The 22717-nt window shown below is 45.9% G+C and overlaps 3 protein-coding genes across 3 annotated transcripts; 1 reads left to right on the top strand and 2 right to left on the bottom strand.

The window, feature by feature from the left end:
- The first annotated feature begins 4785 nt into the window (after nt 1-4785).
- On the top strand, nt 4786-11668 carry BTBD18 (BTB domain containing 18). The gene is made up of 4 exons (XM_046644111.1): nt 4786-4994; nt 5152-5226; nt 6125-6292; nt 8952-11668. Exons 3-4 carry the CDS (start codon nt 6169-6171, stop codon nt 11021-11023), a joined length of 2196 nt encoding a protein of 731 aa, XP_046500067.1. The 5' UTR covers nt 4786-4994; nt 5152-5226; nt 6125-6168; the 3' UTR covers nt 11024-11668.
- Nucleotides 11669-11772: 104 nt separating this feature from the next.
- On the bottom strand, nt 11773-13948 carry SELENOH (selenoprotein H). The gene is made up of 4 exons (XM_046644118.1): nt 13566-13948; nt 13333-13478; nt 13064-13194; nt 11773-11951 (listed from the first exon to the last, which is right to left on the bottom strand). Exons 1-3 carry the CDS (start codon nt 13931-13933, stop codon nt 13094-13096), a joined length of 615 nt encoding a protein of 204 aa, XP_046500074.1. The 5' UTR covers nt 13934-13948; the 3' UTR covers nt 11773-11951; nt 13064-13093.
- Nucleotides 13949-14289: 341 nt separating this feature from the next.
- TMX2 (thioredoxin related transmembrane protein 2) lies at nt 14290-22393 on the bottom strand. Its single transcript, XM_046644116.1, has 8 exons — nt 22128-22393; nt 17125-17185; nt 16787-16900; nt 16450-16526; nt 16115-16221; nt 15894-15959; nt 15685-15814; nt 14290-15141 (listed from the first exon to the last, which is right to left on the bottom strand). The coding sequence occupies exons 1-8, from the start codon at nt 22314-22316 to the stop codon at nt 14995-14997; spliced, it is 891 nt and encodes a 296-aa protein (XP_046500072.1). The 5' UTR covers nt 22317-22393; the 3' UTR covers nt 14290-14994.
- Between the last annotated feature and the right edge of the window lie 324 nt (nt 22394-22717).

Here is a 22717-nt window from a genome sequence, read left to right on the forward strand (position 1 = left end):
CCAGCGGGGGCCAAAGGAACGAGGGCTTTCTAGAATGGCACGCCTAAGCCTCGGTTCTCTTTGACGGTGGGGGTCCTTGCTCCCTCTCCCTTCCTTTCCGGGTTGGGAAACAGAAAAGAGCTGATTTTATTTCTCTGCTGCTATTTGGTTTGTTGCTTTCCACCCCAAAGCATTTTCCCAAAGGAAGACAGGAAGGAAAGGAGAAATCCGAGAAACAGGACTACTATGTATTGATTGGGATAGTAGGGGATATCTGAGGTAAACTCTCAATTTCATTGTTTTAGTTTAACTGCATTAGAGCTAATTAGAAAAAAATAAATGCCTGGGTTTGCTAACAGTTTTTAGTGTCTATACTTTTAACTAGAAGGAAACTGAATCCACTGGCTGTTGAGGAAAATCACTGTCTTCCCCTTTGTCCTCAAATCAAAATAACGTGGGTTTGAGGGGGAGAATAAATGAAATCCAATAAACAAGGAATATATTTAGAGAAGATAGCTGTGTAAGGAAAAGTCTCACATCAAGAAAATTTGATTTCTTTGTGAACTTCAAGCTTAACACAATCTAGTTCATACATTATCTTTTTACACGCGACCTACATAAAGAATTATACAAGTATTCTTTTTCTGAATTAAGAGTTGTCCTTAATATGTGCTTAGACAGTTAGGCCATGAAGGAAGGGATTGGATTTTTTTTTTAACATGCTTGACAAAGACTAGTATTTTATGGTCATTCAGTGGTTACTAAACAAAAAGGATAATAATAAATTGAAAATTTCCTTCTTTCTTACTGAAAAATCTAAAACCTATCCTGTAGACTACTACCAAATGAATCTTCATAAAGTTTTCATAATCTAGAATAGTGGTTAAGAGCATAGATTCTGCAGTCAGATTGCCTGGCTTCGAACCTTCCTCCTCTGTAAGTACACTTACTTGAGTAAATGCACTCCTACGTGATCTCGGACAAATTATATAATCTCTCTGTGCCTCAGTTTTCTTAACTATAAAGTGGAGATAATAACTATCTCTCTCTCACAGGACTGTTGTGAGAATTAAAATACATATAAAGTTCTTAAAACAATGTATGGCATAGAGTATAAACTCACTAAGAATGAGTTATTATTATATTTCAGAAGCCAAAAATAATTGCCAAAGGAAAACAATCTGCACGAGAAATGCTCATTGGTTCCTAGGTCAAAACCATATTCTAGAATATTCTATGATTTTCTAGAGATGGATTGGTCTTGTTTCCTTTACATCACTGCTAACTGCTTGCAAGTATTTTGCCATCCTTTTTCGTGTATGTGTGTGTATGTGTGTTTTCCTGTCTCCCCCACCCGAAGATAAGCTCCATGAAGGCATGAACAGTGTCTTTCTAGTTCATATTGTACCCCCCGAGCTCAGCCTTATATCTCACATTTAGCAACAGATGAATGAGTGAATGAAGTCTCTTGGCTTACTAGTTATGTAATCCTGAACAAGTCATTTAACATTAATGAATTTGTAGATAACATTCAAAATAAAATTATAGGGGCTGGCTGGTGGTGTAGTGGTTAAGTTCGCACACTCTGCTTCAGTGGCCTGGGGTTCGCCTGTTCGGATCCTGGGCATGAACCTACGCAGCACTTATCAAGCTATACTGTGGCAGGTGTCCCACATATAAAGTAGAGGAAGGTGGGCACCGATGTTAGCTCAGGGCCAGTCTTCCTCAGCAAAAAAAAAAAAAGAGGATTAGCAGTGGGTGTTACCTCAGGGCTAATCTTCCTCCAAAATAAAATGATATACAAATCAAAAAAGATAACTCAGTAGTGAAAAAGTTGTTGAAATTTATCTGAAACAGCTATCTCCAAATAAAGCATCACAGCATTAATAGTCACTAAAGGAAAAACTGTTTACACTCTGTTAATAGAAAATAAAAAGACTAGCTCCACTTGGGTTATTTTGAGCACCTACTGTGAACTAGGTACTCTTCTAGATGTCAAGGATAATGGGATAGACAAGTATCCTGTTCTCAAAAAGCTTACATTCTAGCAGGGGTAGAGAGAAGATTAGAAATAAGATGTCAGATGGAGCACTATGCAGAGATTTACAACAGACTGATGAGAATGACTTGTTGCTTGTTCTAGATTGGATGTCAGGGACAAACCTCAGGAGAGGTGACGTTTAAGTTGAAATGTGAATAGTAAGAAGCAGTCAACCATGACAAGATATGAGCAATGATAACTATTAATGCCAAAGCCCTAAAGTGTGGGGCTGAAACATACTGGATCCAGCAGAGCTATTGGTAACAAGAAGGAAGGGACAGGCAGGAATCAGAATATGAAGGGTTTGTAGGTTAGAGGAAGTTTCGATTTTATTCTTAGGTAGAGGAAAGCCTATGGGGGTTTTAAACAGCAGAATGACATGATCTAACTCACATTTGGAAAAGATCTGGCTGCTTATGTGACAAACGGATTAAAGAGGATGCAAGAGTGAAAGCAAGGAAATTAGTTTGAAGGTCAAGCTGCAGTAATATGGAGCAGACGACACTGGTAGCAGTAACAATGGGGAGAAGTCAATGGACAGAGTTGATGTTTAGGGATCCAGGGTTGTTTTTTAAGTTGGTTTTTTTTTTTCTTTTTTCTTTCTTTTCTTGTTTTCTTTTGAATGCATGGAATATTACATTCTGTGCTCAGTTTTACAACTCTCAAACTTTAACTTACCCACCCACAACCATTACCACTTACACACAAAGAAAAACAAGACACCATAAAATGGTGAAAAATTAAGGAAGAGCTTAGAAATAAAATTGTATTTTAAAAAGCAATATGAAAATTATATAGAGCAGACTGCTGTGCTGTAATGAAGCTACTTGTAAAACAGACTGACTATAAATACCAAAGAGAAGAAACGAACAAAACTCAACTACAAAAACACTGGCTATGCAAACAAAGGACAACAAAATAATTTTACTCGTTTCTACCCTCTGGTGGCTATATGTTACCATCCCATGGTTGTCATTTTTGAAGCCGTGAGTAGGATGACCATTTATCATTCCCTTTAGAAATTCTACTAACACAAGATTTAACGAACATGGTCTTGCATTAAAAAAAAAAAAGGAGTCCTCTCCACTTCTCAAAAATTAATATAATCCTGATAACAATATATTCACGAGGGGATATAATATTTCTATTTTCCTTACAACTCCACAGAGTCACCTGTGCTGGTGCTCCACCTGCCTAATCAAGTCTTGATTCCACAGTAACAGATGCCATAAACAAGCATGGTTCTGCCTTCTGTCTTTTTTTTTGATTGCTTGCTTGCTTTTGTGTGTGTGCACGTGCGCTGCTGACAACGTCTAAAATCTGTCCTCCGTCTGCTAAATTTTATGTCCTTTCACGAATTGCTTCCTCTTCAAAATAGGACAACTGCAGCCCAAAATGTCTTCGGTTCTTTGCTTCTTTTTCCATTTTAAGAGCAGAGACCTCAAAGTAGGGAAAATATTACCTGACTTGGAAATTCCCCCCCGCCACCCAATATTTCAGCCAACCACCTCAAACCCTTTTTGCAAAAGTATTAGATATCAGTAGGACATATTTGAGCGTACTATACTACTCACCCCTCTAGTTTTGTCCCTTTGCAGGTTCCCTTTCTCTCAGGCATCTTACCTTTCTGCCTCCAGTTGGTCTCAGAGGGGCTGCTCCATTTTAATTCACCACATTTTGTCATCAACGGCTTTGTCGTTCAGAGCTGGACATCAGGGGGACATCTGACCAAAGCCAGGACCGGGTCCTAATACACACAAGGGAAAGAACCGCTGTCCAGATTTATAACATGGGTTAGCATTCTCCCCAAATGTTTAATCTTGAGATCATGCAATTTTTAATATCATCCCTGACACCAGCTGTTTCCACTCAGGAAGTGCGCTAAATCAATCAGCTCTGGAAGGACATCAGAGACCACTCCAGACCGGAAGTTCTGCAACTCCCTTGGCCACCAGTTCTCCGAGATTTGGGGCTGAAGTGGTATCTGTGAAAAACGTGAATTCAGAAACTAGCCAATGACCTTGTTCCAGAACACCGCTGCGTTGGGAGACACCCAGATTAGAGATGTGGGGTCAAGGTGTGAGCAGAGCCATCCAGAGGCTTTTTCCTGCCTTAAACCTGCAGTGAGGCCATTTGCAACGTCTTCAAAGGGAGGCCGGAAGTGTCCTTCAATGGCCTGGGAGCCTGCCCTCTGGCAGCGTCCAGCCCCTCTTTTCGGCGACTTTTCATGGAGCGCCGAACGAGAAGCCCGGCTTCCCTAAGAATTCCTCCCAAGCTGGCCCTTCCCCTACCTCTCGCGGCAGCCGACTCTCTTCCCTCAACCCTCAAGTCCCTCGAGACTTAGCCTCCCGCCCAAAGCGCTCCTCCTCCTGTGATTGGCTCTCCGAGGAGCCTTCGGCCAATGGGGATGACGTATTCCGGCAGACGTCGGCCCGAGGGTGGGGGAGGGGGAAGGACGTCGGGCCCCGCGACGCCTAGCGCGAGGACGGCGGCGCGAGGTGTGTGGCGCGGGCCGCGTGGTCTCCGGCCCTCAGTGCCACCAGCTGCCAGTGCATAAGGGCACCGGGGCCCGCGGCGGTGCCAGGGCGCCAGGGGGTGGCTGCAAAGCCCGTGCGGCCAGAGGTGGCGGTGAAGGTGAGCCCTGAATTCGGGCCTCCGGGATCCGCACGCTCCATTCCCAGAAACCTTCGCGCTGAGAGGTCTCTCTTCAAAGGAGTTGGGCCGGGGCGTCTGGAGCGTGCGGGGCGCCCAACTTTGCAGGGCCTTCCCTGAAGCCTTGCTTTCTCCGCCAACCCCGCTCCCCTTGGTTCTGAACGGGGCGAGGAACCCTCAGGCCGTTGACCCACCTGTGCTGCTTTCTTTGCTAATCCTCCCCGTGAGAGGCCGGACATTGGGAGGAAGCAAGGCGGGCTGGACAGAGGACCCACACACAGAGAGGACGGCAGGAGCAGCTCCTACTGCAGGACTATTGCAGGTTGGATCTAGGGGCAAGGCTGGGGGGATTGGGAAGCTTCCCCAGGCCCTAAGTTTGGGCCCTTGCAACATCTGCCATCCTCCACCCACAGACAGGGATTAGCAGTGAGCCTTCCCTTTCTTAATTTTCCTTTCTGCTCTTTTTTTTCCCTTGATAGTTTGGCGTGAACTCTTTGCATTCTCAGTGCCACCTGACAGAAAAGTGCATGCAGGAAAGGAACGTCAGCTGTGCAGTGAGTCTGGGGGTTTCGGTGCAAAAAGCCGTAAATGTAGTAAGCCTGAAGTCCGAATATCCAGCTTCTTTGGGGAGGGGTAGAATGCTTAATGATCCTTGCTGCATGGTTAGCCAGGCAATTAACCAGAGTGACAAACCTGAAAGCTAAATTCTTTGCCAATTTCCAGGCCAAATCAGGCTTGCTTTGGTCAAGAGTATCTGAAGCAAGGGTGGCAAGGACCTTATTTCTGTGAGAGACCTTCCCACCCAGTCCAGCAGCTTCTTTTCTTTACGGTGCACCCTCTGCTGGTTAGTGTGATAGTGAGCTAAGAGAAAAGATGTGTACGACTTTCTGGGGATCATTTTATGCTCACTCCTTAAAAGTATTAAATCGAGGATTATACCCATGGAACTTGGAAGTGTGGTGCTCAGGAAGAATATGAGTAGTCAGCACTGTGGGAGTTGAGTCTTAACAGTTGAGATGTTGAGTGAGGAAGGTTTAAGGATAATAATAACAGCTACCATATTGGGAGGGATATTTATTATGTGCCAGGCACTCACAGTGCTAAGCAATTTTACCTGCACTGACTCATTTAATCTTTAAAACAGCCCTGCTAGGTAAGTGCTGTTATTATTCCCTTTTCATAGATGGGAAAAGTGAGACTCGGAAAAGTTAGGTCATCTGCCTGAGATTATACAGCTATACTAATAAATATAGCTGAGATTCAAATGTAGGTTTCTCTCTGAGCTCCCACATGTAATCACTATGATATTCTTTCTTGAGATATCCTTGGCATAATTTCTGGGCTTACGGTTTCTCAACTCATGCTATTATCTCTCACTTTTAAAATTTATTTCAAAGGCAAAAAACCAATTAGGTATCACCATGCTTCTGAAATGTATTATCTCATCCACAGGAATCTGATCTGAGAAAACATAGAAGGTTTGTTAAGGGACCAGTATGTGCTCTCCCGCCAGTCCCAAAATCCTGTACAGGAATCCCCGGTTCCTCCGGTTAGCTTTTTTGCAGCTTCATCACCAGCAACAGAGTGGTGTGTTCTGTGATGTCCTTCTGCAGGCAGAAGGTAAGAGATGTGGGGACTAGTTGAAAACACCATAGAATAAGATAAAACGAGTTTAGGATTGGGGGTAGAGGACAGACCCAGGAAAAGTGTTATCATCGCCTTTGAGTGCTGTAAGCTATTTGGTAAAGAGCTGTTTGGTTCTAGGACACTTACTGTTTTCAAGAGTGAAAATGAGACTATGCTCTTTTTCTCTTAAAAAAATGAAACTAATTGTGAAGTTTTGTAAGCGTAGAAATTCTATAAAACATGGATAATAATATGGTATTGGGGTGGTTGTGAAGATTGAGTTAACATATGTAAAGCACTTTGAAGAGTGCTTTTAATGTACTAAGCACAATATAAATTTCAGATGATACTTTTACATGTTTTCCCATTTTTTTTCCAAGCTGTTGCTTAATTTTTTTCTTGTCTTCAAATTGATGGTTTTTGTTGTTTGTTGTTAGACTTAAAAATATATAGCTTATTTCCACCCCTTCTCTTTACACTTAAAATGTTAAATCATCATGAGGTAGAGCCTGGTATAATGTAAAAGGCCCAAGACTAGGAGTCAGAGGACCTGATTTAAGTCCTAGCTTTGTTACTTGGGGGCTACATGACAAGTGGACAAATGATTTCATCTCTCTGGAGCTCAGTTTCTTCATTTATAAAAAAGATTTTGACAACCAACGTTGTGTAGCACTCTACAGTTTGCAGAGTAAAACAGTATAGTATAGTGTCTCATTTGAGTCTCATAACAGCCTTGGGAGATAAGTAATGTTATATGGTACCAGTTCTACAGATGAATGAATTGAAGCCTGGAGAGTTAAGTGACTTGCCTGTTGGTTCTCTTAGTAAATTCTGAGTTGGGATTCATTCCTTTATTCAAAATAAAAAAGTATCAGTTGCTTGTACACTGTACTAGCATGGGCATTCAGTATCTATGAAGATAAAGTCCCTCCCTATAAGGAAATCATGTAAGGAGGAGACATGCAAATAACCAGTGCATTCAAGTAACTATGAAGTATAATAAATAACATATTGGGGTAAGTATAGGCTGAGAGAGGAGCATCTTTCATAGACCTGAGGAGGTTGAGGGACAGGGTTAGGGAGATTTCTTGGAGGAAAAAACGCCTTAGCTGAGATCTGAAGGACAAACAGAAGTAGGAGAAAGTGTGGAAAGATTTTCACAAACAGAGAGAACAGCATGTACAGAGATTTAGAGATGTGGCCAGGGATTTGTGAGTGGTTCATTACGGCTAGAGCACAGACTACAAGAAGTGTGTTGACTGGAGATATGGCTAGAGAAATTAGCAGCAATTTAAGGTATTTAAAGGTTGTAAGAGGAAGGTCATGATCAGATACCTGCTTTACAAACAGCACTTGGGATACATGAGAAGAGTGATTGGATTGTTATTGAGCCCAAATAAGAGGCTGTTTTGGAATCCAGGAAAGAGGGAACGGTGGCCTGAACAAAGGCTTTGAGAACAGAGAGAAATGTATGGTTTATAAGCTATTAAGGAAAATTTATAAAACTTGCTGCAGTTAAGAGCACAGACTGCAGCCAGACTCCCTGGGTTAAAATCTTGTCCCTGCTATTTACCACATAACTGTGGGCATGTTACTTAATTATGCTATAGTTTACTTATCTGTAATAACAGCTACTTCACAGGGTTGCAGTGAAGATTAATTAATACTGGTAAAACCCTTAGAACAGTACCTGGTACATAATAAGGACTCAAGAAGTATTAGCTTTTTTAAAATTTGATTAGGTACAGAGGGTAAGGGAGAAGGAAGAATCAAAGATGACTTCCAGTTTTCAGGCTTGGGCAGCTAGGTGAATGTGGTACCTTATTTTGAAGTAAGAAATAGGGGAAGTTTTTGCGGGTGGGGAATGATGGGTACTTTTTCTAGAAAGGTTGCGTTGGAGGTACTTGTGGGACATCCATATAGACATACAGGCTTTGGCATATTTAATGTCAGGAAAGAGATCTGGGCAGAGGTAGGATCTGGGAGTCATCAGCAAGTCTTTGGTAATTGAAGCCAGGAGAGAGACCTAGATTGCCCAGGAAGTGAGAAGGGGCATAGTGGCATAAAGTGAGAAAAAGGTGGCATAGGACAGACCACTGCCTAGCAGGCAGTGCCTAAAGGTCAGGAGAGAATTGAACCCTGATTGTCCACATCCAGAGCTCATTCTCTATTAGACCATAAGAAGCTTCTATAAAATTTTTTAAACTCTCATGTGAGTCAAAAAAATTTATTCAGCCTCCCTCCTTTGTGTCAAGCAGCGAGTATACCTCAGTGAGAAAGACAGACAGGGTCTCTGCTCACAGAGCTTCAGTTTAGTGAAGGAGATAGACAGTGACATTATAGATAGCTAAGTGCTATGATAGCTATGGAGTATCTCTCTGTGCCCAGGAACGCCTAATTTTAGACTTGGGGTGGGATGGGGGAAGGCTTTCTGAAAGAAGTAATGTCTAAACTTGATTTTCCAGGATAAAAAATGAGTTAGGTACGTAATGGCAGAAGATTCCAGGCAGGTAGAAGGAACAAATTTCTCTACTTGAACTTCCGTGGAGGGAAATTGAGAGAAGGGCCAGTACATTTGGCTAGTAATCTCTCTGCTTAGCCCATGAACATGCTAGTCTGCATGAGATAACAAAGTGTTTGTGTCTCCCTCCAGGTGAGGCAGTCCCAGCCCACTGCTGCATCCTGTCAGCCTGCAGCCCATTCTTCACAGAGCGCCTGGAGCGAGAGAGGCCAGCCCAGGGCCGGAAGGTGGTGCTGGAGCTGGGGGGCCTGAAGATCAGGACACTCAGGAAGCTGGTGGACTTCCTGTATACCTCAGAGATGGAAGTTTCTCGAGAAGAAGCCCAGGATGTGCTTTCTGCTGCCCGTCAGCTCCGTGTATCTGAGCTAGAATCCCTTCAGTTAGAGGGTGGGAAGTTGGTCAAGGCTCCTCAGGGCCGAAGACTGAACCGGGAGTGCTTACAACCTCCAAGTGCCGCACCAATCTCTGCCAGGGTGGTGGCATCCAGCCGCCGCCCTCGAACTCCACTGCCTGTTACCCAAACTCCCAGTCCCCTTGGGGCTGTGAGATTGAAGTCCTCAGGGAAGGAGGAGGGGCCCCTGGAGAAGAGCAACCGACAGAATGCAGAGAACTTGTCTGGCACTCTTCTGCTCAAGAGGAAGGCCAGAGCCTGCCCAAATCCACAAGAAAAAAGCTCTTCACCATCAAGCCACAGTCAGGGACCTAAAGAGAACAAGAGTGACCCTGCCCTTGGTCCTACAGCGCTTTCCCCACCCAGCTTGTACCCCTCTGTGGATGAGCGACTATTGCCCAGAAAGATCAGGCTGAGTCGCTCAAAACTGTCTCCTGATGTCTGTACATCTAAGCCTTCCAGCGTTTCAAGTGGACCCAGCTCAGTGCCCACAGCCCCTGGCCGGCGTCTTTGGCGGCAGAAGAGTATAAATAAAGAAGTGCCAGAGGACAAGCAGAAACCAGGGAGAGGTAGTCCTCTACAGAACACCCCAAACCCCTCTAGTCTCGGAAAGACAGGTGGGAGCAAGAAGCGGAGCCCTGAAGTCAGGGCACCTCATTCAGACTCTGCAGAGGAGGGGCAGGTTGGGAGAGTGAAACTTCGAAAGATTGTCAACGGGACATGTTGGGAAGTCGTGCAAGAGCCTCCCCTCAAAAACTCTCAAGTTAGCCCTCAGACCTCAGAACCTGGAGACTTGGAAGAGTCCCCTCCAGAGACTCAGCCATCCTCCATTAAGGAGCAGGAAATGTCATCTGCTAGAATAGGTCTGTGTCAGGACTCCCCCCTTTGCTCTAGGCTACAAGACATTCTGCTCTCGGCTAGCCGCTCCCCGGACCACCAGGTGGTGAAGTCCAAGTTTGGGTCCAGTTCAGAGCTGGTAGGGAAGGAAACTGGGTTGGATATTGACTGCAGAGAACCCTATGCATTTGACACAGCCCTGCTTGGGCAACCCTGTGAAGCTGAGGAGTACCGAATCACAAGTGCTGCTGCCACCAGTGAGCTGGAGGAGATCCTTGACTTCATGCTTTGTGGCTCAGATATTGAGCCACCCATAGGGTCTCTGGAGAGTCCTGAAGCTGAGGGCTGCAGGACCCCTAGTTATCACCTGACGGAAACAGGAAAAAACTGGATTGAAAGGGAAGAATGGTGTTTGCCAGACATGGAACTCTGGCCCAGGGAGCTCACAGGACTGGAAAAGGAACCTGTTGGTGAGAGCAAAGAGCCAGTTGAGCCCTTTAGCCCCCTTGTCATGCCCTCTGAGAACAAAGCACCAGTTGAACCCCTTAGCCCCCTAGTCATGCCCTCTGAGATGAGTGAAGAGGAGGTGCTTTCAGTGGGAGGCTCTTGGACTCCAGAGCTGGAAATCACCAGCTCCCAGCCACCGGATGGTCAGAAAGACAAGCTTGTCCACATTGACTCCTGTGACCCTCCCCAAAGGTCCTATGAGGACCTCTCGCCTCCATGTTCAAACTGGGTGAAGACTCCACTGGAAGTGTCCCTAACTATGGATGAGGTATTGTGCCCTTCTCCAGAGGCAGGCAAGGTGGTGTCTGGCAACTCTGAGTTGTTGAGCCCACTTCCTGCTAGCTCTGAAGAGGAAGAGATTGATGTGGTGGACTGGACATCAGAGGGGAGGCTGGTGCCCACCAGTTTTCCCTCCGTATGGCCCGACCCTTCCTCAGAGTCAGAAACAGAGGTAGACATACTAACGTAGTGGAGTGGGGAGGGCAGGTCAGGGGCAATGGGAGGGTAGGAACTGTTGACCAGCAAAAGGTGTATCGACAGAGGCTAGCATATGCCCTGTCCTCTTAGCACAAGAGGCAGGTGTACCCATGGCTCTCTGTATGTCCCTTCCTCCCCTCCCCAGGCTTTCAGAGCTGGGCAGTAGTACCACAGGTAGAAAACCATCTTATTTCTCTGTAATCTGTTTTCCAATTAGTGACAAACAAGTGGTCCCTAACTCTAGTGGGTCATAGGTAACAGCCGAGGCCAGGTTTCCCAGATTATGAGGCACCTATAGTCACTGCTAATATAGGAAAGGTTGAGGAAGAACACCCTCTGTGATGGGAATTTCGTGTCAGAGAAAATATTCCAGGTGTGAAGCAGTGCTGGCTTGGAACATTAAGTGGGTGGGAGTGACAGGACATTGTCCAGTACCTAATGTGTGTGCCTTATTCATTGCCAGTATGGGAAGTCTAGCGAAAACCTCTGCAGGGGCCAGGAAGATGTACTTCCATCATCACTTCCAAGAAGTGAGTTGAAAAAGATACAACTGTTTAAAAAAAATAAATTACCTTTTCCCCATAGTTTTTACAGATATTTCACATGCTTTACCAGAGACCCTAGGAGCTCCAGGTTAATTGGTAACCTTAGGCTATGAAAAATACAAGTGGGACCAATCCCATAAGGCTGGCTTTGTCCATCCCTTAAGATCTAAGATTAAGTTTGACTTTATTACTCAAATACTTTATTTCAACTTTTATTAAACAAACCAAATCCAAGAACTTCTCAGTGCTTTACTACAGGGTTGCCTCACAACCAAACCATCATTTCTGGAGGGGAAGAAACCACAGCTTCAGGCACATGACTGATGTTTGGCCATGTACCGTCATAAATGCTCCAACATCACCAGGGACCGAAGGCTGTGAAAATAAGAGCGGGAAAAAGGTTAGAAAAGGGATCCAGGCAATCACAAAAGCCCCAGGAAGATGTGCCTCCACCCTTGAACCCACAAACCTCTAAGAGAGCACAAGAATTGCATCCTCCCCCCACATCTCAATATAACAAGCCCCTGACAGTATGCCAAAGCACTGTATGAAGCACTGGGGATAAAGACCACAGCCAGATCCTCGTGACCAGGAGTGAGGTACTGAAATGCAGTGTTACCATACGGGACCATTAACAGAACACACTAGAAACAAAAAACTCGAGGGCAGGGGTAAGCATATGTCAAGTTACACAAAGACTTTGCTAGTATGGGGCTGGCCTGGTGGCGCAGCAGTTAAGTGCACACATTCTGCCTCTCGGCAGCCCAGGGTTCGCCGGTTCGGATCCCGGGTGCAGACATGGCACCACTTGACAAGCCACACTGTGGTAGGCGTCCCACATATAACGTGCAGGAAGATGGGCATGGATGTTAGCTCAGGGCCAGTCTTCCTCATCAAAAAGAGGAGGACTGGCAGCAGTTAGCTCAGGGCTAATCTTCCTCAAAAAAAATAAATTAAATAAACCATTTAAAAAAAAATTTTGCTAGTAAAATGGGAAAGTCATGACTCATACAAATAGACACTTGTCAATGATTTTGTTTAACTCATAAATGAGGGTAGCGGTGGGATCCACAACCAGTTCAAAGAATCAAAACATGTGCCATCAAGGACGTGGAAAATGAATTTTCTAACAAAAACTGGTCCATACCCCCAAGGCAGTAACTGCATCTGCAGAGGCCACAAATTGTATTTCTATAAAGAATCATTTACATTGCCGTCAGTACCCCACGACTTAGCTCCAAGACCATGAAATGAAACATGGAATTAGTAAAAGGCACACTAGATAGGAAACAGTGATTTTTTTCTTTTGAAGGTTTCAGTTTTTCCTACCAGGAAAAAGGGAAGGAAGTATTCCCAATAGAGGAAATCCTGAGAGCAAGAAAAGAGTTATGAAAACGTAGCTCCTGCGTGAAATGAGGGGTAACAGTGAGGGCTGCTACGCAAACAACCAAACACGATTAATCCACTCCCCCGCCCCCATTTCAAACCTCCGCGTGAGGACTTCTGCCCAAACCTCCCTACGAAAGGTACTTCTTCAGCTCTTCCACCACCTCTTGAGGCTCAGGGAACTTGAGTTTGCGCGGGGGCCCCTTCTTAATCCCAGTCCAGAGCTCCGCACCTGGGAGAAGACCGAGTAAAGCGAAGTTACTTTGGAACCCACCACATCTCTCCGACATCATCACGTGCGCGCGGTTTGAAACCCGCGCTTCCTCGCCTAGCACCCGCGCCCCTCCCCCAGGCCCGGGCCCCTACTCACTGCTGCCGTCCGGGCGCAGCAGCGTCACCTCGAAGCTGCCCCTTCTGGGCTTGGCAGGGTTCACCTTCACTGGAAGCTCGGGGGCCTCCAGGCGCAGCGCCTGGCTCAGGGCCGCGGCGTTGCGCCCGTAGACGCGTCAGCTCGTGCTAGGGACAGAGGGGGAAGGTCAGAGACTGCGGCCCTTGGTCTGCGACGCCCTCACTCCCCTCCCCATGACTCTCCCGGTCCCTTACCAATGCTCGATAACGACCGTCACCTCCTCCATTCCCTTGCCGCCGCTGGTCAGCTTCTCTCGCTTCTCGGCCACTGCGACCGCCGCCTCGGCCTTCCGCTTCCTCCCGCGGGAAGCCATGGCGCCTGGAGCCCGACGGGGAACCGAGCCGACCAAGGGCGGGAACAGGGTGGAGACGCGGGCACGGAGCAGCGGACAGAGCCGCGCCGAGCGCCAAACCGCAGGCCAGAAACTCCGCTGGCGGAACAAAACCTCTCCTCGCGGCAGAAAGCGTGGCGCTGGGCGCACACGTGGTCCAGAGGCTGGACCTCCGGGCACAGCTACGCGGCACGCAAGTGGGGGGAGGTACGGAGCACCGGACCAAACCATAGCGCGGGGGCACGAGGGGCGCACCCAGCAGGGGCGGGGACTACGTAGCTCTGATTACAGGCTTGGCTTCACAATGGCTTTTCTGTAACCGCGCGTCCAGCTAACCGTGTGTGCTACGGCCCCGCCCCTCCCCAAAACCTCCTCCCTGGGACCTGCAGACCAATCCCAAACCAAGTCCACAACCTAACTCTAGGATTAGGGAAACCAGCCTTTCCCAACTCTTCCCCAGTGCTGGGAACCAACAGCGCGCAGTGGTGAAACTAATCAGGTTGGCCTTTGAAATTAAGATGGGCACTTCCTCTGCAGTTGCCTGGCTTTTCAAATATAGGAGTAACACAAAAAGGCACAATCAAAAGGAAATTCCAGTCTCTTTTATTACGGAAAACCATCAACCGGGTGTGGTGAGCAGGTAGAAGGGTAAGTGAAACCCCAATCTTACCCAGGGACTTTCTCCTCTAGGCCCCACTACCTCCCACTCTCCACAAAATAGGGGGATTATTCATTACTATCTTCAATGAGAAAACTCTGTGGTTAAAGGTTTCTCCTTGGGAGCAGTGACAAAGTTAAGCTTATACTTTTTAATGAAGGCCACAGACCAAGCCAGAAGGGCCTAAAGCAGCAAGGGTCCTTGAGGGAAAAACCTTAGTGCTGACTCCGTACCCCAGCATCTTATATTAGGATTTACTTAATCTAAGTATCTAAGTAGGCTGTGTAAGTCCACGAAGAGGAGTAATGAAACCTCACTGTGGTGATGTGTGAGTGGTGGACAGCAGCTGACACACTGACCCAAGCTTGGAGGGAAAGCATTTCCTCCTCCATCATATGACATCTCTCCCTTCCTCTAGTGCAACAGCAGTGGAGCCCTTCCTGGAGGAGGCCTGTCAATTCCCATGATGCCTCTTTAAAATCAGAAGCAGTGCCCTGCCCCACCCAGGCACAGCCAAACAGAGAAAACATAAACAAAGGGCTGAGGCCGCAGGCAAGGCTTGTGGTTAGAGAAGGGGCAGGGCCTCAAAAATTCCTGGCACTGACAAGAGAGAAGCACTGACAGGGCAGGGATCCTATTTTTCCTTCTTGCTTTCCCCATCTGGCACTGCAGCGGGGGTTGGGACTACAGGCTGCTCCTCAGGGATATTATCTCCAGCCTTTGACAGCTTCTTGGCCCGTTGATAGAGCTCATTCAAGCTGAATTCTCGGATCACATTCTCCTGTGCAAAAGAGATGCACACATCAGGGTTCAGGTTGGAAGGGAGAGTACAGAGCCTAGGAACTAAGAAGTATTTAGACACAGTCTCTAGGAAAGGAGGAAGCAAAGGACAGAAATCTACTCTAACTCCTTTTTTGGGTACCTGGAAAAGTCAACTAATATCTAAGTACCTATTATGTGCCAATCACTGTGCCAACAATTATAGCTATATTATTTAATGTAATCTGCAAAACAACCCTATGATCTGAGTGTTACTGCCTCCAATTTACTGCTAAGGAACCTAAGGTCTACAGACTATAGGTACAAGGGCCTTTGAGACTAAATCTTAACTCATAATTGTTCCCCAGTACCAGCAGGTCTGGCACATGGTAGAAGCATAATATAAATTTGCTGAGAGAATTCATGAATGAGTTCTAATAATTAGTCCCCACCCTCAAAGCTTGTGGGCAAGTGGCAGAGCTAGGAATCAAACCCAGGTTGGGCTTCAAAGCCCACCCACTGTTCCACACCCTTCTCCAAACCACTTGCCCACTCTTTCATGTACCTCAGAGAAAGTCCAAGAGACAGCTCGTCCTTTCTTGTCAATCTGTGGCCGCCGCATGACCTCCTTGCCACCTTGGAACAGGATCAGGGTAGGGAGCTGCTTGGTGAGGGGTGATGTGCTCACTTTGTACCTTCAGGGCCAAGAAAGTATTCTGTAAACACATCTGTATACATTACGCAAAGTGATTCCCTGCCCAGGCCCTTACATACCGGGTACTAACATCAGTGTAGCGTCCAACGTCCACCTTCCCAAAATTTAGCCCTGTACAGTTGTACCTGAGAAGAACATATTATTAACATAGTGAAACAAGACAGATTGGGGGGGGGGGGGGGGCGCCTTTGACTGTAATGTGCAAAAATCAGGGCCAAAAACAATGAGAGAGAAGGTACAGCATCTCCATTTCCATCGTCCCTCCCTTTACAGTACTCACTTGAGGGAGAGGTCAGCATAGATAGGAGCAAATGATTGGCAGTCATTAGACCAATTGGCAAAGAACTCCACAATCCAAGTGACCCTCTTGTCCCGCTCCAGTTCTTCCTGCCACACACAGGGAAGAAACAGTGAGCTGGATCACACAGGCTCCTGGGGAGGTTCAGACATTAGCATCTAATTCCCCCTCCTGGCTCCCCCTCTCCCCTAGATCCCATAATAAACCATCGTGCCCAACTTCCATTCTGAAGCACTGTTGCTCCTGCTAGTGAGTAAAGAATACAACTACAAAACCCACAAGGGCCCCAAGAAACAGAAGGGAGGAAGGACACTCACATCAATGGTTTTATCATTGAAGTACTTGATATACTCAGGGCCCATATACAAGGGGGGCTTGCACGTCATCAGGAACACTAAACACAGAAAAAAGACATCAGAGGAAACATAGAAAGCCTTGGGTAGGGGACTTACTTTCAAACCAACTCAGATTTCAGGCACCAAAGATATGTAGACCACTGACACATTCCCTTCCTCTTAAATAAAGTCACTGTAGATTCTCATTACCTGAGCCACATCCACAATTAATTAGGTACAAGATATGGAAGAAGGGTATGGAGAAACTGGTTTGGGATTGGAATGTGGTTCCCACAACCAAGTCTTCCAGTCTCCTTACCTATGCAGAGTGTGATGTAAAGCAGGCCCATGCGAATATCCAGGCGGAAGAAAAGAATTGCATTGGCCACTTTACTAAACATGAAGATGTTGCCTATATGCTGCTCCACAGTGACTGAAACACAAAGACGTCACAGGTCAGGCTGGGCTGCACGCTCCTATATCCCATTATTTGTCTCTCTTCCTGGAGTACTTTGAAACGGGAGAGGAGGAAGGGGATAAAAGTCCAAGATCAAATTCAGCCTTGGCTTGGAATGAGGGACTCTCATAACATCAATGAAAGCACTTCCAGAGGCATTAGGCCTAACCTTGAGAGACGAAGAAGCAGGCTAAACTTACTGGATCTGCGGTTCTTCATCATCACAATGGCACTGAGGAACATCAGGATCTCTACTTCTCTCTGGGACAGAATCAAAGTGACAAGAGAGCCATGAATAGAGATGATTTGGGTGGGCAAGGAAGCCAAATATGGAATAAAAACCAACAGAGATCCAAACTGCGAATGGTAATGTTACTGCACAGAAAGGGGCTTCTCTGCCCGATGCACATAAAAACAAGCCAATAATTATACCACCAGCATTTGAGAAAAGAAAAGGCTTTATTGCAAGGTCGACCTGCAAGGAGACAGGAGGCAAAGCTCTCAACTCTGTCTCCCCGATTCACTGTTTGGGGTGAAACATAAGAGGTTAGGGAGAACAGGCTGGTACGTGGAAACACTGGCGGGGCAGGTGTCAATTGGAGAGCTTCAAACATTTACAGTAAGGTGTGGAAGGGGTTTTCACACCAGGTCTTCCTACACACTGGACCCCTCGCTTCTGGTAAGAATCCGACTTTCAAGTTCTAATCATGTCCCAGTCCTTTGGTTCCATGGTGGGGGGGAATCTTTGGTTCCGGTGTCATTTCAGGTCAAGATTTTCTCCTCTGCACATGTTCTGGCTACGTGACTTGCAACTTCTTTTGCACACTGCCTCTGAAAAACAACTCTTAATCACTCTGTTGATAAGATGAGGTCAGTTCAAACTGGTCCTAGTGGGCCCGTGGTTACAGTAACAAGAACGAACGAACTGGAGACAGCTAAGGTATAGCAGGAAGGACAACCATCAGAAGATCTAGGTTCAGGTTCTACCCCTGCCACAAACTGGCTGGTGACTTTCAACAAATCACTGGAGTAACCTCTGAGCTTTGGTTTCCTCAACTGAACAAGATCTTTCTCAAAATGCTGTTGTGAGGATGAAATGAGATAACAGGTATGAAAGAGTTGTATAAAGTATTTAGCGTAAAACTGTATGATATTACAACCAACTCAGTATGACCCTGGAAAAACAAAACTTTTCCAGGGAAACTTGCTCAGTAATATTCCATTCATACAATATATGCTTATTCCATTTGTTTGGTTTTGCTTAACTTAAGTCACTCCTCTCCACCTAATCATCAGTGAAATCCATGCACCTTTAATTTAATTTGAGAATCGAAGGAGGCCTTTCAGAACTCTCAAAGGCCCTTTTTGGTAACCTTGGCTTATAGTTCTTTCTCACCTTCTAGAATGTAAGCTCCATATGAGCAAGTGAGACACACAATAAACATGACAAAGAAACAAGATAATTTCAAAGAGTAAAGACTGCAATGAAGAATAGCAAAAACCATGTGAGAGAAAGCATGGGAGGAAGGGCAACTATACATTTGATGGTCTGAAGCCTTCCATACCTTTTGTTTATAATACAGGGACCCAAATCATTATTGCAGACAGAACTGGTCAACAGCAATTTACAGGTAGGAGTCAGGGACCTAGGTTTGCAGCCTTGATCTCCAAAAAAAAGTAACTGACTAGATTTAGAAATGGACGTGTAGGGGCTGGCCCCGTGGCCGCGTGGTTAAGTTCGCGCACTCCGCTGCAGGCGGCCCAGTGTTTCGTTGGTTCAAATCTTGGGCACAGACATGGCATTGCTCATCAAACCACGCTGAGGCAGCGTCCCACATGCCACAACTAGAAGGACCCACAACGAAGAATATACAACTATGTACCAGGGGGCTTTGGGGAGAAAAAGGAAAAAAATTAAATCTAAAAAAAAAAAGAAATGGACATGTAAAGTGGGGGTTAAGGAAGACGACACACCTTACTAAATATACCTGAGCAGAAATTAAGACGCGTTTTCACGAATGAAATTGGTTTAGAATTGGGATTTACAATTGTGGAAAGGTGAATTTTAAAAGGGAACTGTGGTCAGTCAGAAGACCAAAGATGGGACTACAAGGAATATTCTCTCAAGATAGAGAATGAGTCTATGACAAAAGCTGGCTATGTATACTCCAAACCTTATTTCCTTTTCCTCTTGGGCATACTGCAACTAGACTCCCAGTCTCCTTGCATCTAGGTAGAACTGTGTGACTAGTACTCCTGAATAGAATGTGAGTGGCCACTGCCCCTAGACAGTTAAGAAGGAGTGTATCCTTGAATTCCAGCTTTCTTTCATCATCTGCTCGCTGGATGATGCTGGGATGACGGTAAGGCCATAGGCTGAAGACAGAATGAGACTGGGTTCCAGAATAACTGTATGAAGCAGAGGCCCCCTGGTCATTCTGCTTGTTCATTCACTGTTTTTAAACTTTTTATTACAGGAAATTTCAAACATACACAAAAGGAAAGAGAGGATACTAGAGGGTAAGAGAATATGCCACCCCAAAATATGCCACTTTGGCATAAGGATTATTTTGAGCCTGAAGGTAATTAAGAAGTAGATACAAGAAAAGTTCCCGGGGCTGGCCAAGTGGCGCAGCAGTTAAGTTCACATGTTCTGCTTCTCGGTGGCCCAGGGTTCGCCAGTTCGGATCCCAGGTGTGGACATGGCACTGCTTGGCAAAAGCCATGCTGAGGTAGGCATCCCACGTATAAAGTAGAGGAAGATTGGCAGTAGTTAGCTCAGGGCTAATCTTCCTCAAAAAAAAAAGTTCCCTGTTCTCCCTCTGTTAGTCTAAAAGCAGGATATAAATTTTCAAAGGTATCCCTCCAACTCTCTCTACCAGGAAAGACAAAAGTTAATCAAGGGAGATAACTTTAGACCCTATCAGCCTGGAGACTGCCCCAGAAGAATCTACCTAGCAAACTAGGCTTTACCTAGCATTAGTTTCCCCCAGTTTGTTGCCCTTGGAAGCCTAAAACTGCTTTCCTTTGTCCAGTTGTTTCTCCACAAATTTATCATACTTTGCTGAAGATGCTGCATGAGTAGAGTTCTAAGCCACCCCTTAGAGTTATTCATGTTTCCTGGGGCATCTCCTGTGTATGCATGAGGTATACATGTTAATAAACTTCTATTTGTCTTTTAATTGTCTAGTCTGTCTTTTATTACAGGCGTTTCAGCCAAGAAACTCAGAAGAGTAGAAGGAAAATTATTTTTCCTCCTCATAACACTTTAATGAACCCCTTTTACTCAGCTTCATGGCAACATTTTGCCAGAATGGTTCTATTTCATCTATGCTACTCACTTTTTTTGCTGGGGAAACTTAAAGCAAATTCCAGTTATATCATTTCACTATAAATACTTCAGTGTGTATCTCTTACAGATATGGAGATAATTAATTAACTTATTTATTTATTTTGAGGAAGATTAACCCTGAGCTAACATCTGCCACCAATCCTCCTCTTTTTGCTGAGGAAGACTGGCCCTGAGCTAACATCAGTGCCCATCTTCCTCTACTTTATACGTGGGATGCTTGCCACAGCATGGTTGACAAGTGGTGCATAGGTCCGCACCCAGGATCCGAACTGGTGAACCCTGGCTGCTGAAGAGGAACATGCAAACTTGACCACTGTGCTTTAGGGCCTGGGTTTGTGGGTTCAGATCCACGGTGCAGACCTACACAGTGGTCATCAAGCAACACTGTAGCAGCATCCCACATACAAAATAGAGGAAGATGGGCACAGATGTTAGCTCAGGGACAATCCTCCTCAAGCAAAAAGAGGAAGGTTGGCAACAGATGTTAGCTCAGTGCCAACCTTCCTCACCAAAAAAAAAAATTCTATCAGAGTAATAATAAACTATAAAACTTCCAATATCTTGCATATTATTAGATGAGTATATAGAGAAATTAATTATATAAAAGGTCCCTACATTTATTAAAATGTTTGGGGCTGGCCCCGTGGCTGAGTGGTTAAGTTCGCGCACTCCGCTGCAGGCGGCCCCGTGTTTTGTTGGTTCGAATCCTGGGCGCGGACATGGCACTGCTCATCAAACCACACTGAGGCAGCGTCCCACATGCCAAAACTAGAAGGACCCACAACGAAGAATATACAACTATGTACTGGGGGGCTTTGGGGAGAAAAAGGAAAAAATAAAATCTTTAAAAAAAAAACTTTATTACTATCCACTTATATTTTTGAGTTCCATATTGCTTAAAGTGGTATAGAATATCAGATAAAAATAGGATCTTTTGAAAATAGCAGGGCAACATTTGAGCTAATTAATAATACTGTCTGGAAAGGACAGACAAAGCACTAAAGAGTAAACAAGAGATGGAGGATAAAAGTAAACAAGTAGCTTCTAGTAAAGGTCAAGACTCATTTGAGAGGGCTGGAAAAAAAGATAAAAACTCAGGATGACCCTCCTTCCTCAGAATACAGATGCTGCCATACAGCAGAGGGCACAGAGCTTCAATTCATTTTTCTGAGTGGTCCCTCCACTCCTACCCAGGAAATACAGCAAGAGGCTTGAGATAGATTTCTCTACAATGTATTTTTTACAATTCCTTTTCAATAGGCTTAACAATTTTATTCATTTTTGCATTCTCAGGATGCAGCACAGTGCCTAGCATAAAGCTCGCACTCCGGAAATGTGAACTGAATTAAGAAATGGCTGACAGAGGGTGCAGGTACTATGGCCAGAAGAGTGGTTTCAAATCCCAGTCACTCACTAGTTGTGTGACCTTGGGCAAGTCGCGTAACCACGCTGAGATCAATTTCTTCATCAATAAAACAGGAACACCATTTGCCTTGTTCACCTCACTGGCTTCTCAACGGGCTTTACATACGAGCAGCACTGTAAAACACTGCACATGTGTTGAGTTGGGGAGGGCTATTGACAACCATGAATGGTAAGATGGAAAGATGACTCCAGAGTCAGAAAGAGCCAGGCTATCGTCCAGGCTAACCCGCTGTTTTCCTATCTTAATTGAACATGCAGAGGTTTAGACTCGAAGAGGATCCAGGCCCTACACTCTAATGGTCTGTTAAGTCCGCTACAGGCTCAGAACCTCAGGTGTTCTCACAAAGCTGAACCTCGGGGCCCCCGGATGCACCCGCGCGGGCAGGGACAGTCAAGGTCGCGGGGTCCTCAGCGGGGGTCGCTCACCCAGTCAAAGTCACACGGGTTGCCGTCTTCGCGTTGCGTGGGGAGACTGTGGCAGAGCGGGGGCAGCTTCCTCACGAGTAGGAAGGCAGCCGAGAGCAGGGCTGACAAAAGGTAGTAAGGTCGTGCCAGCCATCGTGAAAGTCGCGGCACCGAATACACCAGAGCAATTAAAGGCGCCAGGACCGCCATCTTTTCAGCCGGAGCCGGGCCCGCAGCTCCCCGGCGTCGGTTGGTCAGGTAACCGCCTCTCCCTCCATTGGGCCTGGTCTCGGATGCACCGCCTCTGGACCCGGAATTAGATCTCTGACTGGACTTTACGATAGGTCAGCAGTGAAAATGGGATTTGACATTTTATTGGCCGATGTGGCTGTCGCTTTTCCCGCCTAAGTCATTTTATTGGATATATGACCCCGGCTGGCAGAGAGAGAATTTAATAAGGTTAAATAGCGCTTCCTGAACGTTCTCACAAAGCGACGGAAGTCCTTGCCGGAAGAAGGTAGGCGGGGCCCGAGGCACTCCAATGATAAGCGGCTCCTGGAGGAAGAGGGCGGTACCCCGTGAAAGGATTGTCCAATGAGAATCACCAATAC

This window comes from Equus quagga, chromosome 17 (genome assembly GCF_021613505.1).
Source record: "Equus quagga isolate Etosha38 chromosome 17, UCLA_HA_Equagga_1.0, whole genome shotgun sequence".
Classification (NCBI taxonomy): Eukaryota; Metazoa; Chordata; class Mammalia; order Perissodactyla; family Equidae; genus Equus; species Equus quagga.

What these genes read in the sequence shown, in the direction of transcription:
- BTBD18 (XM_046644111.1), top strand. Translation starts at nt 6,169, where the DNA reads ATGTGCTCTCCCGCCAGTCCCAAAATCCTGTACAGGAATCCCCGGTTC. An exon ending in TGTCCTTCTGCAGGCAGAAG is followed by an intron (nt 6,293 to 8,951) that starts GTAAGAGATGTG and finishes GTCTCCCTCCAG; the next exon opens with GTGAGGCAGTCCCAGCCCAC.
- TMX2 (XM_046644116.1), bottom strand. Translation starts at nt 22,316, where the DNA reads ATGGCGGTCCTGGCGCCTTTAATTGCTCTGGTGTATTCGGTGCCGCGA. An exon ending in GATGAAGAACCGCAGATCCA is followed by an intron (nt 16,901 to 17,124) that starts GTAAGTTTAGCC and finishes TTTGTGTTTCAG; the next exon opens with TCACTGTGGAGCAGCATATA. An exon ending in TATGCTGACCTCTCCCTCAA is followed by an intron (nt 15,960 to 16,114) that starts GTGAGTACTGTA and finishes TGTTCTTCTCAG; the next exon opens with GTACAACTGTACAGGGCTAA.